We start from the raw sequence: 18,939 nt of genomic DNA on the forward strand, positions 1-18,939 counted from the left end.
GACTGCACCCGGGATCGATCTCTGGCCCTTTGCGTATAAAGAGAGTGCTCTATCAACTGAGCTATCGGGGTCCCCAAATATTCTATTGGACCTTTTAAAAATACAGACGTTATAACTGTTTTTTTTGGACGGAAGAAACTAATGAAACTCATATTACTTGATTAGTTAAAACACCAAACGAAATTTTAATATTATTGTATTATTTTAAATGACAACAATGCGATAGAAAGGAGTGGCGACAAGAGATGGACAAAAGAAAACAAAAAAATCAGACTTGCAACTTGCTAGGTTCGACACACACACACACACACACACACACACAACACATCTTTAGTAGTCACATACATTTCAAACAATAACCCATTAGAGAAGAGGGGTCATGCCTTCATCATAGATCATTGTCATTGCGATCATTATGGTGTAGTAAATTTTGAAAGGAAGTGGTTATTCAGTATCAGATACTGAATAGTGCTTTGCCACTATTCAGTATCCATAAGGAACTCTTTTTCATAGAGAGAGTGAAAAGTGCGACAATCTCGGTTGAATGGAAATAAACTGTTGACCTACTTCCAGATTGAACACATGCACTAACTGACAGCCCGAATCGAAGCTGTAAAAATATTTTGATCGTAATTTTTTTAAAATTTCTGCTTTTATGCAATTAACATAGTTCAAAATATCAAAATAAGAGTGGCATTCAAATCCATTTTTAAATGTCTAAATAGACATGATTAAATGTCACTAAGAGTTCCGTGACACCATGGCTTGGTGGATATAAGCTGTTTGACTCTGAGTTTAAGGTTCGAGAGTTCAAATCCCGGTAGGGGTAACTTGTTTTTTTTTCCCCATTATTTTTTTAATTCCTTCTGTCTATTGATATTTTTTTAAACTTTTGTTTTTATAATTTTATTTGCTTGTAATATACTTTAATGTTGATATTATACTATTGTACTTTTATTATTATTATTATTATTATTATTATTATTATTATTATTATTATTATTATTATTATTATTATTATTATTATTATTATTATTATTATTATTATTATTATTATTATTATTATTATTTCTACTTACTTACTATTATTATTATTGTTGTTGTAATCGTCATCATCACTATTATGATTATGATGATTATTTTTTTTAACCAAGTAGTTGGAGTGATTTAATCAGTTATCGATTTATTACGAATATCTTTTATGTGTTATCATCTCGTTGTTGTTTTTCATTATTGTACTCTTCTATTGTTCATTATTTTTTAAAATCTTGCTTTTTTCTGTTTGTCTCATTTGTTGTTGTTGTTGTTGTTCTTGTTGTTGTTTGTTTGTTTGTTTGTTTGTTTGTTTGTTTTGTCATCTAAGGCAAACCCGATTCATTATAAATATGTGGGCAGACTTTCTGCATTTTTTAATTGAGCGATGTACTTCCGTGAATTAATTGCCGTACTATATTAAAATTTACGTGATAATAATAATAATAATAATAATAATAATAAAAAATAATAATAATAATAATAATAATAATAATAATAATAATAATAATAATAATAATAATAATAATAATAATTTAAATAGATACTGAATATTAGACTACAATTGACATCTATTTACTGAATACACGTGGTATTGTTAGGGGTGTTTCTTTTTTTACGAAACCTGCCAAAAACACGCCGATACCCGACAAAGTTATGTGAAGTAGGCAGCAGTGGGGAGTGAACCTGGGACTCAGGGAAGTGTACACCGTTGGGGAGTGAACCTGGGCTGGGTTTCGTAAAAAAAAAAAAGCAATTACTTTTTTACGAAACCCGACAATATCCGACAAAGTTATGGAAAGAAAGTAGGCAACAGTGGGGGAGTGGACAGGAGATTCAGGGAAGTGTACACTATTGGGGAGTAAACCTAAGTCTATGGTTTTTTGGCGGGTTTTGGCGGATTTCGTAAAAAAGTAATTGCTTCATTCTCGTCTGGTACCCATCTCCCATAGTCCGGCTTCATTTCCCACTGGTATCCATCTCCCTAGTCCAGGTTCATTTCCACTGATATCCTCTTCTCACAGTCCCAGGTTCACTCCCAACCGGTGTGCACTTCCCTGAGTCCCGGTTCATTGCCCAATGGTGCCCACCTCCATAACTTTTGAAAATTTCGGTAGGTTTCGAAATAAAAGTACATTCTGAGCTCACTGTCCACTGGAATCAGCCTCTTGCAGTCCCAGGTTCAATCCTCATCAGTGTCCAAATCCCAGATTCACTCCCCACTGCTGCCTGCTTCCCATAACTTTGTCGGGTTTTGGCGGGTTTCGTAAATAAGTAATTCCCCCTCCCCCTTGGTATTGCTTTTTTACAAAATCCAGAGTCCCAGGTTCACTCCCCACAAGTGTACACTTCCCTGAATCTCAGGATCACCCCCCACTGTTGCCTGCTTCAATAAGTTTGTCGGATATTGCCATATTTTGTCGGGTTTCGTAAAAAAGTAATTGCTTTTATATGAAACTCGCTGAAACCCGCCGAAAACCAGAGTCTCAGGCTCACTCCCCACTGGTGTACACTTCCCTGAGTTTCAGGTTCACTCCCCACTGGTGTACACTTCCCTGAGTCTCAGGTTCACTCCCCACTGTTGCCTACTTCCCACAACTTTGTCGGATATTGCCGGGTTTCGTAAAAAAGTAATTGCTTTTATGTGAAACTCGCTGAAACCCGCCGAAAACCATAGTCTCAGGTTCACTCCCCACTGGTGTACACTTCCATGAATCTCAGGTTCACTCCCCACTGTTGCCTACTTCCCACAACTTTGTCGGATATTGCCGGGTTTTGTAAAAAAGTAATTGCTTTTATGTGAAACTCGCTGAAACCCGCCGAAAACCATAGTCTCAGGTTCACTCCCCACTGGTGTACACTTCCATGAATCTCAGGTTCACTCCCCACTGTTGTCTACTTCCATAACTTTCTCAGATATTGCCAGGTTTCGTCGGGTTTCGTAAAAGAGTAATTGCTTTTATATGAAACTCGCTGAAACCCGCTGAAAACCAGAGTCTCAGGTTCACTCCCCACTGGTGTATACTTCCCTGAGTCTCAGGTTCACCCCCCACTGTTTGCCTACTTTCAATAACTGTCGGATATTGCCGGGTTTCGTAAATAAGTAATTGCTTTTATGTGAAACTCGCTGAAACCCTCCGAAAACCAGATTCTCTGGTTCACTCCCCACTGGAGTACACTTCCATGAATCTCAGGTTCACTCCCCACTGTTGCCTACTTCCCATAACTCTCTCGGATATTGCCAGGTTTCATCGGGTTTCGTAAAAAAGTAATTGCTTTTATATGAAACTCGCTGAAACCCGCTGAAAACCAGAGTCTCAGGTTCACTCCCCACTGGTGTACACTTCCCTTAGTCTCAGGTTCACTCCCCATTATTTGCCTACTTTCCATAACTTTGCCCCATTTTGTTGGGATTTGGCGCATTTTGTAAACAAAAAGTAATTGCTTTTTTTTAATACAAAACCCGCCGAAACCCAGTCCCAGGTTCACTCCTCACTGGTGTTTACTTCCACGAATCTCAGGTTCACTCCCCACTGTTGCCTACTACCCATAACTTTCTCGGATATTGCCAGGATTAATCGGGTTTCGTAAAAAAGTAATTGCTTTTATATGAAACTAGCTGAAGCCCGCCGAAAACCATAGTCTCAGGTTCACTCCCCACTGGTGTATACTTCACTGAGTCTCAGGTTCACTCCCCATGCTTTGCCGCATATTGCCGGGTATCGTAAAAAAAGTAATCCCCCCCCCCACATTTTTTATTGCTTTTTTACAAAACCCAGATTCCCAGGTTCACTCCCTACTGGTGTACACTTCCCTGAATCTCAGGTTCATCCCCTCCCCCCCCCCCCCCCCCCCCCCCCCCCCCTACACACACACACACACACACACACACACACACACGCTGCTGCCTACCTCCCATAACTTTGTCGGATATTGCCAGGTGTCGTCGCGTTTCGTAAAAAGTAATTGCTTTTTATTACGAAACCCGCCGAAACCCAGTCCCAGGTTCACTCCCACTGGTGTACACTTTTCTGAGTCCCAGATTCACTCCCACAGCTGTCCTCTTCCCATAACTTTGTCAGGTTTCGGAAAAAAAAACACCGTACAAAAACCACTATTTAGTGTCAGATACTGAATAGTGCAAAACCACTATTCAGTATCAGATACTGAATAGTGCAAAACCACTATTCAGTATCAGATACTGAATAGTACAAAAGCACTATTCAGTATCAGATACTGAATAGTGCAAAACCACTATTCAGTATCAGATACTGAATAGTGCTAGCCATTTTGAAATTTACCCCGTATAATGGAATCGTCCAAGGCGTGCGCCTCCTGTTCCCCCCATCTCACACACGAAAGGGCGGTTTGCGGAGTGGAGGGAGGTGGTCGTCTGTCTCTATGGTCGTCTGTGTGGTTTAGTGTATGGCAAAGGGGGGTGGGTGTGATTAATTAAGTGGGATGGGTGGTGATTGGTGGAAGATAGGCAAAGGACCGAGGCAACGAATCGCTGGGGAAGTAGTATGGCGCGAGACCGTTGAAAGGTGATAAGAAGTGAGGACCGCCGGCGGTCTTCCTCTTTGGGACTGGACCACGGTTCACAGCTAAAAGACCGTGGGACCGGTCCTCGGTCCGGTCCTCAGCGCGGCACTACCGGATGGCAATGTTGTGAACTCCTTGGCCAAGCGCATTCTATCTATACATTTGTTAGTTCCTTAATGGACGATTTACTTACTTACATACTTATCCTTTTGGTTCCTTGGTGGAACATCAGGCGCCAACAAAGTTCCTCCAGGCATCTGTGTCCTGGGCCATCAGCCAGCTCAGCTCATTCCATGTCTTTCCAGCCTCTTTCATCTCCTCTTCAATTAACTGTCCTCCTCCTCCAGGTGCCCAATGGTCTGCCTCTCTTTCTCTTTCCCAGTGGGGACCATCTTAGTGCTGTGTAAGGCAGTCTAGACTTTTTCATTCAAGGAGGTTGCAATGACCAGATCTTTGTCTTGAGAACAATGGTCGAACAATCAATAGAGTGGGACCGAAGTGCACTTATTTGTAGGTCTGATAACCCAATTCACTACGGGCTGATTGTTGTAATGGAACGGTGCAAAATATATTATTCACTACGACAATGTTAAACTAGGCCCATAAATGGGTTCAGGTGTCAGATCTGCATATATGCACACGTCGAGTGGGACGATATGGATGGTAAAAATTGAATCTATAGTGAGAAATATATGCCTTATGTCAATAATATTCTATTTATTTATTTATTTATTTATTTATTTATTCATTCGTTTATTTATTTAGGTAATTAATTAGAGGAAAGAATATAACTTTTTTTAGGGGCTAAAAAGTAAAATCTCACTTTCTCTGAATTTTTTAGCTCTAAATTTAGTGCGGCTGTGTTGTCTAGTGGAATGACACTCGCCTTCATATCGGAAGGTTCTGGGTTCAAGTCCCGGTCTGAGCGGCGAATAGTTGAGTCCTTGGAAAAGGCTCTTTACTTACATTTTCTTATCGATCGTACTCAGGTGTAAAATGAGTACCTGGCCGTTAATAGCTTTGACTCTGTCGGGGGGGGGGGGGGGTGTTCTATCGCCTGACAGGCATCATGTTTCGTCCTACAAGTGAAGCGTTGCTTTTGGCTAGGGACCCCTAGTGAATCGCTTTGAACACGTTTAGTGAATATTACGTTATATAATTGCTCGAATTTTTTTGGTTTTGTGTTGTTTTGTTGCTTTGTTTTTATTTGGGGGGGGGGGGGGGGGGGGTTGGTTTTGTTTTGTTTAGGTTTTTTGTCAGCCCAACACAATACCAGGTTGAAGCGTCGGGTCTCATTCATTCTTGATTGGCAGCAGATTCGAATCTTGGGGGGAAACACTGGGATTCTTAATGGATAATGCCTGAATGTTGTTATGGTTCAATAGGTTGACTTTAACTCTCATTACATTAAGCTTTCTAATTCGTTTTCTATTCGGTTTAAAAAATTTTTTTTATTTGTTTGTTTATTTGTTTGTTTGTTTTAATGCCTAAGGCACGTGTGGAGTTTGATGTAAAGATAAGGCTGACGGTATAAAAGTGTCTTGAAAGAATCGACAAGGGTCTTGTTGACACGCGGGAAGGAAGCGGCGGAATATGAAGTCGATAGAAAACAAAGTTGTTGTTTTTGTTGTTGTTTTGTTGGGTTTTATTTTTATTTATTTTTTTGCGATAATATAATAATAATAATAATAATAATAATAATAATAATAATAATAATAATAATAATAATAATAATAATAATGATGATGATGATGATGATGATGATGATGATGATGATGATGATGATGATGATGGTAATCATGATGATGATCATGATCATGATCATGATAAGGAGGAGGGGGGGAGGAGGAGGAGGAGGAGGAGGAGGAGGAGGAGGAGGAGGAGGAGGACGCGTACAAGGAGGAGTTAGTTGGGGATGGTGGAGATAGAGGGTAGGGATGGTACTGGTAATAAAGCAAAAGCTCTCATTAAAGAAAAAAAAAAAAAGAAAAGGAAAAATCCTATCTGATTACCGGTCAGACGTGCTACCATTACACCACAGAAGCTGGGGATCGAACCTCAGACCTTCTGATTACCGGTCAGACGTGCTACCATTACATCACAGAGGCTCCCGTCCAACTATCGGGATGGGTTTGCTTTGTTTTTTTTCTTGTTTATTTCTTTATTGCTTTGTCTGGCACCTTTCATACACTTACATCTGGTACAAGTATAATATTATTAAAGGTGGAAATGAATGAAGTCGCTATTTTTAATTATTTTTTTACAGTTAATATTATCCAAAACCTTTTTTTTTAACTTGGGCGACCGAAGAGTTTATGGAATTACAGAATTTATGAAGGACAGAGAAGTGGTAAGACCTGGAATGAGATAAAAAAAAGTTAGCTCGGGATAGAGAAGGATGGAAACTGTCTGTGGCCTATACCCTGACCCAGGGTGAAAAAGGCAATGATGATGATGATGAATATTATGGAACGTGTAACTGTTTAAATTATCACATAAACGAAATATTATATCAAAGTAAATAAATTTAGAAACTTCTGCTTTTATAACACGGAATTCATTACCCGCCTATTCCTGCGTGTGATAAACAACACCCTGGATCATAAATAAACATTACCACACGGTGATGACCCAAATAAATGCGGCTATGTGGCTCCAGTGACGCTCGCTTTCGGATCACTAAGTCCTGGATTCGAGCCTCACTCGGCGCATAGTTGAATACTTGGAAAAGACTCTTTCCTCACATTTTCTAACCGTACTCGGGTGTAAAATGAGTTACCTAAAAATGGAATATCGCCAAGCAGGCGTTATGTCTCGTTCTACGTAGGATATGTTACGTGTTGCTGTTGATCAGGAATCCATTGTAAAGCGCTTTGAGCACGTTTAGTGGATATTGTGGTGTATTATAAATGCTCTGGTTTACAAGTTCCTAATTATATACTAAGTGACTCCGCGTCTTAAAACGGTGATGTTTGTATTTCGGACTGAATCGGACTTCACAAAACGAATGTAGAATCAAAATGATGAGAAATAGGCACAGCATACGTTTTACAATGCAAGAAAGAATATTATAATTCATCTCCGCCATAACGAGACGAGGGGGTCCCGATAGCTCAGTTGTTAGAGCACTCGCTTCACAAGCAAATGGACCGAGATCAATCCCGGGTGCAACCGATATATTTTTTTCTACCCCCTCCCCCTCTCCTCGCCCCGCCCCCTTCCCCCGTCTACACCGCAGTGATTGGGTAGCTGGGTCTGTTAGATCTAGCGGAAAGTACTTTGCGATAGACTAGTGTCCTATCGAAAAGGTAGCAAGCAATTGCTATTGTCCGTTTCATGCTATAGAAACCGGGATAAAATCAGGCTCCATGGGCCCAATGGCTCTGAAGGACTACTTTTTTTTTTCACACAATGAGATGAAATTAACACCAAGTTCCACGTTGATGTTATTCAGAAAGCGTTGGAATTTTACGAATAAAAAATGAGTCATGAGAATAATATATGACCAATCGTGTCAAAACAGTATTAGACCTATGTCGGGTTGACTTTGACACACTTAAAATTGGAGCAAAGGCGTCGTGACGTCACGTCTTCTACTCTTCCGGTTCCAAAATCCTTGGAAGTGTGTATGTAACCAGTCCTTCGCGGAGGACGTATAAAGAATATAGGTTATATATTATTGAAACATAAGGTGGAATAACTATTTGAGTAGCAGGATGTATAAGCAGATTCTTAGGATTCTAAGAGCGAGGATGGATATTCTTTGCTGACGACCAGCAAATAGCTTAACATGTAGCAAGACATGATGCCTGCTAGGCGATATTACAATTTATGTTTTTTTTTCCGACAGAGACAAATTTGTTAACGGCCAGGTACTCGTTATAAAAATCTGAATACGGTGAGAGAATGTGAATCTTTTCAAAGCCCCAACTTTGCACTGCTAAGAGCCGGGATCGAACCCGGGACCTACCAGTTCGAAAACTTGTCTCATACCACAAGATCACAAAGCCGCACAAGATAGAAGATTCTTGGATTTCAATACCACAAGAATCGGCAGCAAACGAACTAAGGTCTAAACTATTACAGTGAAAATGTAGGCCCGGCACTGATGTAAGCTTGTCTTGTTTGAATCGGAAAAGGTCTTGCCGTGTCTTCTATCCCCTTATATCTGTTTTCCAATTGCTTGGAATGAGATTACTTAGTTTTGTCCTGACCCTGGCCTGAGTCATTGGCTGGGAGGGAAACAGTCGAATGTATAGTTGTAGTTGTGGGAGATGATATTTTTCCCCCTTGTAAATCATCTCTCTAATTACTGTTATTTTATTTTTTTTAACATATGATTTGTAAACATTTGAGTGTATTCCTCTTAGTGGGATATTGTGCTGGTGTCTGGATGAGACTTTAAGGTGATCTCAAACTAAGTACACTGATAGGGTGCTCTTTGAATCTACATCTGTTCCATGTTGGAACCATTTCCCACGTGTCTTATTTTTTTCTTCAAGTCCTTTTAATTGTTCATCAAGAATGTTTTTACTATCCAATTTTCTTCCTTTTTACTGGCGCTGATATGGCCTAAATTATGTGTTGCAAGCGCCGTGAAACCCTTTTTAAAAAAAAACAATTGGAAAAGGTGTGTACGAAGTTGCACAAAGCACGAAGAAAATTGCATGAAAAATTAATCCCCCAAAATTCGCCTGTCTCTACTGGGGATCGAACCTCAGACCTCATGATTACTGGTTAGATGTGTGATAGGATTACAACTATACCATAGAGATCAAGAGACCGGTGGGATGGTTTAATGCAATGTTTCATATAGACAGTGTGCGCTTGACGAAGAAGCTCACAACATTGCCATCCGGAAGTTTAACGGACCAACACACAAAACTATGTGTAACCTTGAACGTTTATAGTCTGGTTAATACAGTTTAGTGAGAATTACTCATAAACGCGGATGGCAAAAAAAAACAATAACAAAGACCCGAGTGACGTCAACGTCATTCTATCTATAGGTAGGTATCTAAAACCCTCCACATAACGGTACACCGGGAGATAGGCAGAAATTGGATTCTTCAACAATCAGATGTTGGCTGCCCATGAGATTGCGCTGAAAAGGGAGGGATGGGGGTTGGGGAGGGGGGATGGGAGGAGGGGGGCATATGGAAACCCTTCTTTGGTTTTTTTTTCTTCTAAAAACTACGAATAATGAACGTTTCGGGTACAAATCATTCGGCAGAAAAACAATAGAAAATTATTACAAAGTGAGGTTGGGGATAATTTTTTTCCACTTATGTCCATCTTTGTTAGTGGAATGAATGAAATTGAGAAAGAAGTTCCGTGATGCCGTACATAATAATGAACGTTTCGGGTACAAACCATTCGTCAGCAAAACAATAGCAAATTAAGGTAAAGTGAAGTTTGGGATACATTTTTTTCACGTATGTTAATAATAATAATAATAATAATAATAATAATAATAATAATAATAATAATAATAATAATAATAATAATAATAATAATAATAATAATAAAATGGCATTTATATAGAGCTTTACCCAGTTGTCACGCTGCAACTTATGACGTAAAAAGATAAAACTTTAAGCGAGATTTGAAAGTTGTCAACGAATTCGAGCATTTCATGTATGATGGAAGAAAGTTCCCCCCCCCCCCCCCCAAAAAAAAAAAAAAAGGGGGGGGGGGGCGGGGATTGAAAAGATTGTTCACCTATTTTACGCAATGTCTTAGTCTTGGGTTGAACAAGGATTGATTGGTCATTGCTTGACCTCAAGTTTCAATTGGGGACATAGATGTTCCCCTTTGTCGGTGGAATGGGTGTAATTGAGAAAGAAGTTATGTGCGTGATGCCGTACATTCAGAACCACCCAGGCCTCTGGCAGCCTCTTGCGGTTGGCCTCCCCATGAGTTCATCCACCCGATACAGGAGTAAGTAGCCTGTGATACAGGTGACCTGATTCGCCCGAGACCGTGGGGTCGCTGACCAATCAAACGAGACGGTGACCACGCAGTTGTCAAGCACTGCTTGCTGCTCTGCTTTGGCTTTTATTCCTGTAACTCCCGCTTTTTCTGCAATATCTTGATTCCAAATCGATTTTAAAAGACAGTGCGTTAATGAATTCAACTTCTCTGATGATTTTTGGGATCGATTGATATTGATATAGTTGACGTCACAAATGAAAATGAAAAATGTTAATCATTTTTAGCGAAACTGATCGATAAACATAATTTATTCGCAAAAATAATAAGTAATAAATGTTAGATAAAGTGTAAAAGCGATCGTGTTCCGTCGTTTATTTTATCTTTTATCTATACATGCAAAAGATATTATTTTCAGTAGTTAAAAATTAAGTACCCCACTTCCCTTCCTCCCCTCTTTCACTCTTTCCTCAACTAGGTTGTCTTCGCAGGAGAAGACTGAGCACTCGATATCCAGCCTCGGCGAGGACACGGACAAAACATTGCTATGACGTAAAAAAATGTCACGTGATCACAAAACATCGATGAGTCTCTGAGCTGTCGAATACGCACAGTGTGTCATTTTCAAGATGGCTACACAAACGAAATCTGCAGGGAAAACTAATGGAGATCTCGTGCGTGGACAGCAATTCGAAGTAGGACCTCGTTATGTTAACCTTACATATATAGGAGAGGGAGCATATGGCATGGTTGTGTAAGTATCTTTCCTCGTCTTGAATTTACGTGCCTGCACCGGCTTTTCTCTTCCGGATCTATTGGTTTCCATGACCCAAATAGATAGCAGAATGAATGCACTGACACTGCTACTGACAACTACCGACTACTATCACTATCACCTGTGCTTGTATTTTTTATCGTCTACTCATTGACAGGTCACCAACTGTTACGTGCGAGATTGCAACCTTTAGCACTCCACTTAGTTTTCATTGCAATGCATGAATTGATACAAAAATGCAATTTTGAGTTCAAACATTTATTTTGTAGATGCTTGGGCAAGGGAAGGCAATTGGACCAATAGATACAAGTGCAATGATCAGTGCCAGTTTTTGCAATGCAATACGTTTGTTAACTAGAAAAGTGTTTTAATAAATCTATATAGAATTGATTGTCATTGTCAATTAAAAAAAGGAGGTAGCAAATTAAATACAGATAAAACTACAATTCTATCCTTTTCTAAATTTTACTGTTCAAATTCAAATAGAGATGAAGTGAGTAGAAAAGTGCCAGAAGACACCGCGGCGGTGATGGGGGTTTGAACCCGCGACCTTATTAGTACAACTCCGCCTGGCCGATGACAGCGTGACTCTACAGTATGGGCTATCCACCAGTGATGATACTTTTCCGCGGATCCGCGGAAATCCGCGGTTTTCTTTCCTTTCCTCGGTTTTCCTCCTCAGATCCTCGATCCGCGGATATTTCCTTCATTTCCTCCTTTTACTTTTTTTTTTTATATAATAAATCTTTAAAAAATACCTCCTTTTTAAAGAAAATGATATATATATATATATATATATATATATATATATATATATATATATATATATATATATATATATATATGAAACTAGTACTACACACTAGTACTCTTCAAGTACTCAAAAGAAGTCATCCTGCCTACTTTCCTGTGGTGCAAGAATGTTCTCGGTGAGTTTTCCGTTTTTCCGAGACTTTTCCTCCTTTTTGACTTTTTGTGAGTATCATCACTGATCCACGATCCCATTAAAATTTTCTCTATTGTCTTCTGGCACTTTTCTACTCACTTCATCTCTTGTTGTTACTAACATAAGTGCCTGCTTCACTCACTTTTCTGATTTCAAATTCAAATAGTTGCATTTCCTTTAATAATATATACTCCAAACAAGGCAACATCAGAATGCAAACGGTATGACTGAAATTATTTCATTCTTATCGCCCTATCATTTCCTTTTATTCTGGCCCAGAGAATTCTCCAATAAAGAACTGGATAGGTTTGCCTCAAAAGCATGAAACCAATATCTCAGCCTACCCTACCTCTACGTCTATTATCGATTGTTTTCACCATTTTACAAAAATCAACAAATCTATTCAATGCTATAGAAATTCCAAGATTTTTCTTCAACAGAGAGGACATACGAAATATTTTTTACATATATATTTTTCACAGATTATAGTATATATCACTTAGAAATTTATTGTGATTTTTCTTATATTGAAATTTCATACTTGATTCCCTGGGGCTAAGTTGGCATGAAATGTGAAAGTTACTTAGAGTGAGCTTCTCTAGTTCTAGGGACAAATTTTTCTAATGATTTAGTATTATCAGTTTTTCATAACAGAAACTTTGTCTATAACATTTCCATTTTCCTCAGAATCCCAACTGTCTTTACTGAAAAGTTTTCAAAATTAAATTTCTAATGGCTAATCTGAAAAATATTTGTCTTTTTTCACTCCGTTTTCTTCCTATTTACCATTGAATTAAAATTTTCATTTTTATAATTATAATATACTAAACTGCACAAGAAAAGATAAATTGAGAAATGAATGAATTCGAAGGTTGACTGAAGTAAAGAATGTATCAATAAAGATGAGAGAAGATAGATTGAAATGGGAGGGGGGTCCTGTAGTTGGTAGTTAACCCTCTCGTGTTCAGATTATTTTTGGGGGAGTAGATAGAGTTCCCTATATGGCCATGTCAATCATGTAGACATCCTTTGACGATATAAGCCTACCCTTTGATGTCTGCAGTCGCATTTTCGTTTTCTACGGTCACTCATGGCTAAACTCCGCCCAGAAGCGATTTCATAGGCCCGTCCATCACCAAATTTCAAACTGTCGTTCTTGTGAGTTCTTAAGTTTTTTGACGGAAGAACGATTGGCTATTGAGCATCTTGACCCTTCAACGATTGGTCGTTCTGACAGCTCACATGTCAACAGCCGTCAACAATACATTGAGTCATCGCTGAAACGGTGGAAGACGCTCATCGCATAGTTGCTTCACAATCACCATGTTGTTGAATAAATTTTCCAGGCATGGTTGATAGGTTAAAAAAGCCAAATTATGTTCTAGTTACATTTGAAACAAACAAATTATATCACTGATCTCGTCTCATTGAGATATAAAGAATGACATAAAAATCAAGAAAATCGGCCGATAAATAAAAAAGTTGCTAAAAAAAGCTAAAATAAACAAAAGCAATTTTTAAAATCAAATTTATTCGTAAAACAGTTGGTTTTCAACCGATTTTTCTGAAATAAGGACCAATGTTTTTCTTTTTTTCAAGCTGATTTGAGCAATGTGACTTTCAAATTCCTCAGAATCATATTTTTTACTTTTAGATTTTAGGTCTACTCAAAAAGGTGTTATATTCCTTGCATAACAATAGCGTAATACATTGACGGTGAGAAGCGTCTTCGTTTCTGCCAGCCGGCTAGATAGCCTGTGATTGGTCGAAGACTTTGAGACGCTTGATTCACAATTCTACAGGAATGGATGGTGGCGGTAGATCAAAGAGGTGTAACAAATTTATTTACCAACTATTTTTCTTAGTGCTAAAATTACAAAATAATAATTTCACATCAGAAAAAACAACTCTGAAGTTCCTACCTCTTTATTACAATAAAATTGATACCACAAATGACAAAATCGCCCCACAAATAAGGGAATTATAAATTATTCATAATATTTTTAAAAGTTTACAAAAATTGTTATCAAAGTCATTTTTCATCACCAAAGTCATAATTTTTTTTCCGATTTTTACCAAACAAAGTGCAATGCCAATGATTTTCACCCGCAAATAAAATAGGATCCAAATCGCAATTTCTACAACATATTTTATTTTCTGTCGGCAAATCTATAAAAAAGCTGAAAACATCCTGCGACAGTGACAGGCCTGTCATTTCCTTCACAACGATTGGATTTTTCTTACTGAGGCCAGTCTTGACTACCCCGCCCATGAATATTTGGCCGTTGTCGGTTTTTGTCGGGTTGAATCTTAAAGAGTTAAGGCACTATTCACTGTTGTACTGTTTACATGCTTATTGAATTCGTAAGAAACTCATATGGGTTAGAAAAAATTTATTTGTATTATATGTATGTATCACAATTTATTTTTTAAAATTCTCAGATCTGCCACAGACACCACCAATAAACAGAAAGTTGCCATCAAAAAGATTTCCCCCTTCGAACACCAGACATATTGTCAGAGAACACTCCGAGAGATCAAGATACTTACTCGCTTCAAACATGAAAATGTAAGTGTATTGGTGGTTGTTGATTCTTATCTTTATTAGAATGCTGATTATGGGGTCCCAGATTTGAGTCCAGAGCTAGCCTTTAAAAATTTATAAAATCTGGGAGTCTTTACTAAAGTGTGGTTAGAATGTAACAAGAAATGAAGAGAGTAGGAAAGTGCCAGAAAACAATGTAGAGAATAAAAATTTTGTGGCGGCGATGACGGCTTGAACACGCGACCTTACTGTTACTACAACTTCGCCCGTCCAACCAGGCGGGGTTGTCGTATCAGTAAGGTCATGGGTTTGAGCCCCCATTGCTGCTGCAAAATCTTTATTCTCTATTGTCTTCTGGCACTTTCCTACTCACTTCATCTCTTGTTATTATCAACATAAGTGCCTGCTCCACTCACTTTTCTGGGTTAGAATGCAAGAAATTTAGGGCTGAATCGCTTGTTTGAGAGGGGTTTCTTTATTGAAGACGCTGCTTTTAGCTCTCTATACCCGAGTTTCATGCCATTCTTAATCCTTCTGCGGCTTTGTGGTCTTGTGGTATGACACTCACTTTCAGATCGGAAGGTCCTGGGTTCGAGCCTCGCTCTGCGCATAGTTGAGTCTTTGGAAAAGGCTCTTTACTCATATTCTCTCACCGTACTTAGGTGTAAACTGAGGACCTAGCCGTTAACAGTGTTGTCTATGTTGGAAAAAAAAAATTGTAATATCGCCCAACAGGTGTCATGTTTCGTTCTACATGTTATGTGTTGCTGTTGGTCAGGGACCCCTTGTAGAGCGCTTTGAGCACGTTTATTAAAAGCTCAATATTTGATGTTTTATCCACTCCTGATTCTATTCTATTTATGACAACATTGCTTAGCACTTTGCTAGTAGTGATAGATAATGTGTACTTTTAACTTTTCCACTTGTTTTTTTTTCTGCAATTATTTTCAACTTTGTTTTTGATGTTAACACTAGTTTTGATGTCATTATAATGGCAATATTTATTTGTCTGCTTTGAGCTGCCTATACTTCAATATCATAATTATTGAACGAAAATGATCAGCCAAATTTTTTTCTGAATTGAATTCACGCATATTGTGATAATACTTTTCAGCAGAAAAATGTTTTCATTCTTTTTGCAATAAGACTGACCTTTATATGGGCAGCTTTTGGTATGACAGATAACTGTTTTGAGTCCTATGTGGGCAGCCCAAAGTTGAGTCCATGGAAAATACTCTTTATTCATATTTTCAATGAACTGGGTATAGCATGAGTACATGAGTGGTGACCTTGCATTGCATTGTCTTTGTTGGAAAAAAATAAAAAAGTAAAATGATGATAGCACTTTATATCATGTCTCATCCTACATTTCATGTTTTGCTGTTGGTTTGGGACATCTTGTAAATCAGTTTACATTTAAAAAATACAAAACAAGAAGGATTGAGCTTTTATATAGCGCAATATCCACTAAACATGCTCAAAGCACTTTACAATGGGTCCCTGATCAACAGCAATACATAACAAGTAGAACGAGACATGATGCCTGTTAGGCAATATTACAATCTGATGGAGACAAAGCTGTTAACAGCCAGGTTCTCATTTTACACCTCCTTACGGTCATTTAGTGGATGTTGCAGTTTATAAAAAGCCTATATTTTGTTTATTTATTTTGTTAGGTTTTGTTTTGTTTGTTTCATTTAATTCTTGTCCATTTAAAGTGACTTTTTGATCATTGCAGTAAGTTTGGTGAGTCGTTGCATGGATTATTATTCTATTATAATGATGCTAAGATAGATTGATGAACTTTTTATGTTTGAATTTTCATTTCTCTTTCTCAGATTATTGATATAAGAGATATTCTGAGGGCACCCACAGTCGATGAAATGAAAGATGTGTATCCTTTTTGACTCTATAACAGGCTCCATTCCATCTGTGGAGCCGACTAGGCCTTGTTTTTTTAATATGCGAATGTTGATATTCTTGTGGAATAAAATGATGCGTGAAACCTGAACTGAATCAAATGTCCTGGGTGGGGTTCCTGACCTCCCATAGTGGGCAGGGAGGCACTGACTATGTCTTCTGTCCCCTTATATCTGTTTTCTGACATGCTTTCTGTCCTTGTCTTGGAATGAGATTACTTGGATTTGTCCTGGGAGGGAAACCGTCAAATGTATAGTTAGAGTTTTGGGAGATTATATTTTTTGTCTTGTGAATCATGCACTGTATTATTTTTGTTGTGCGTATATCGTGATTTGTAAACATTTGAGTGTGTTCCTCTCAGTGGGGACCTATCCTTTTGTCCAGGGTCAGCGTGGCTCAGCGGCACAGTCTTTGCTTCATACCTGAAATGTACCGAGTTCGATCACCAGTCTTCCCTTAGAATATACCCTAGAGACAAATGTCCCCTATGGGATAAAAAAGAGGGAAATTTATTTATTTATTTATTTATTTATTTATTTATTGTCAGGATGAGACATTTAGGTGATCTCAAACTAAGTACACTGATAGTGTGCTCTTGGAATCTACATCTGTTCTCTATTTGAACCAGTTCCCCTTTTGTCTTACTTTTTCTTTGGTGCTTGAATTGTAATTCTAGAACTTTTTTACCATCCCATTTTCTCCTTTTTACTGGCGCTGTTATGACTTAAATGTGTTGCAAGCGCCGTAAAGCCCTTAAAAACAAACAAAAAAACCCACATTAGTACTGTATATCATCTTATCACTTTATGTCAATCTTTGCCTTGACTCCCTGTTCTAGATACATTGTCCAATGTCTTATGGAAACAGATATGTATAAACTCCTGAAAACACAACAGTTGAGTAACGACCACGTGTGCTACTTCCTGTACCAGATCCTCCGAGGGCTTAAATATATCCACTCGGCAAATGTACTTCACAGAGATTTGAAACCAAGCAACCTTCTTCTCAACACCACATGTGATCTCAAGGTTTGTATCGATTCATTAGATTAAAAAAGAGAACTAAAAATAGCATTATTTTTTAAAAGGTACATTAGTAATGATTAGTAATTGTTTCAATTATTTTTATTTTTTTTCATTTCATATTCGTCTTTGTAAAATATAGAATTAAGTGGATAAGTTTGAAGGGAGGGTTCTCTTCCTTAATTGGATCAAATTAATTTCTTGAATTCTTTATTTCTTTCTTTTATCATAACACCGAAGAGTAATCATTTTGAATGTTTAAAATTTTGCGTTTGTCTTAAATTGTGACAAGGAGTGGCCAATTGAAAGTCAACATATCTTTTTTATCTAACTTGTTAAAACTCTTCTATCTCCTTATATATCTTTAACTTGTCCCATTCCATTTGCCTATCTAAAGCAGTCAACTAGTGACTACTTCATTTCTATGTTTGAGCTTGTCCCCCTGTCTTACTCTCTTCTGTACATGCGGCTATGTGGTCTTGTGGTATGACACTCACTTTCGGATCGGAAGGTCCTGGGTTTGAGCCTCGCTCTGCGCACAGTTGAGTCCTTGGAAAAGGCTCTCTACTCAAATTTTCTCACTGTAAAAAGTGTAAAATGAGTGCCTGGCGGTTAACAGCATTGTCTCTCTCCGAAAAAAATTGTAATATCTCATCCTACATGTTAAGTGTTGCTGTTGACCAGGGACACCTTGTAAAGCATTTTGACCTCATTTAGTGGATATTGCGCTTTATAAAGACTCAAATTAATTTAATTTAAAGCTCTTCTGGCAGTCCAAAAAAACCACATAAATGCAAGTAAACTCAAATTGTACATTACTTCCGCTATGCTATCATCTTCCTTTTGTGCTGATATTTCTTAAAGATGCCACACTGGTCAAAATAGACACATTAGACTTTAGAGTTGTTCTTGAAACATTCACCGTGGTTATTTTCAGATTTGTGATTTTGGTCTGGCACGAGTTGCAGACCCTGACCATGACCACACCGGCTTCCTCACAGAGTATGTTGCAACACGATGGTACAGAGCGCCAGAAATTATGCTGAATTCAAAGGGCTACACCAAATCTAGTATCCTTGATTATGTGACTGATTTAAGTACAATGGAGTGTTTTATAGTCTCTAAATTTGATCACGTGTATGGACCTGCCTACGACCACGACAATTTCGTAGAAATACGAATGTTTGGGTCCTAACTGTGTTTATATAAAGATCTTTAATTCAGT

At 38.1% G+C, this 18,939-nt stretch overlaps 1 protein-coding gene across 2 annotated transcripts in view; it reads left to right on the forward strand.

Moving 5' to 3' along the window:
* Window positions 1–18,939, forward strand: part of LOC144967480 (mitogen-activated protein kinase 1-like) — a 66,653-nt gene that overhangs the window by 36,135 nt on the left and 11,579 nt on the right. The window contains exons 2-6 of one of the 2 annotated variants that reach the window (XM_078904786.1): window positions 10,985–11,260; window positions 14,670–14,796; window positions 16,611–16,666; window positions 17,531–17,720; window positions 18,652–18,784. In XM_078904786.1, coding sequence (XP_078760912.1) covers window positions 11,136–11,260; window positions 14,670–14,796; window positions 16,611–16,666; window positions 17,531–17,720; window positions 18,652–18,784 — 631 coding nt within the window. In that variant the 5' untranslated portion in view covers window positions 10,985–11,135. Of the gene's footprint in view, window positions 1–10,984; window positions 11,261–14,669; window positions 14,797–16,610; window positions 16,667–17,530; window positions 17,721–18,651; window positions 18,785–18,939 lie in introns of those variants that run through there. The other variant, XM_078904787.1, reaches the window with a different exon arrangement.

This window comes from Berghia stephanieae, chromosome 3, assembly GCF_034508935.2.
Source record: "Berghia stephanieae isolate SIO BIC M18660-M18661 chromosome 3, UCSD_Bste_1.3, whole genome shotgun sequence".
NCBI classification, from domain to species: domain Eukaryota; kingdom Metazoa; phylum Mollusca; class Gastropoda; order Nudibranchia; family Aeolidiidae; genus Berghia; species Berghia stephanieae.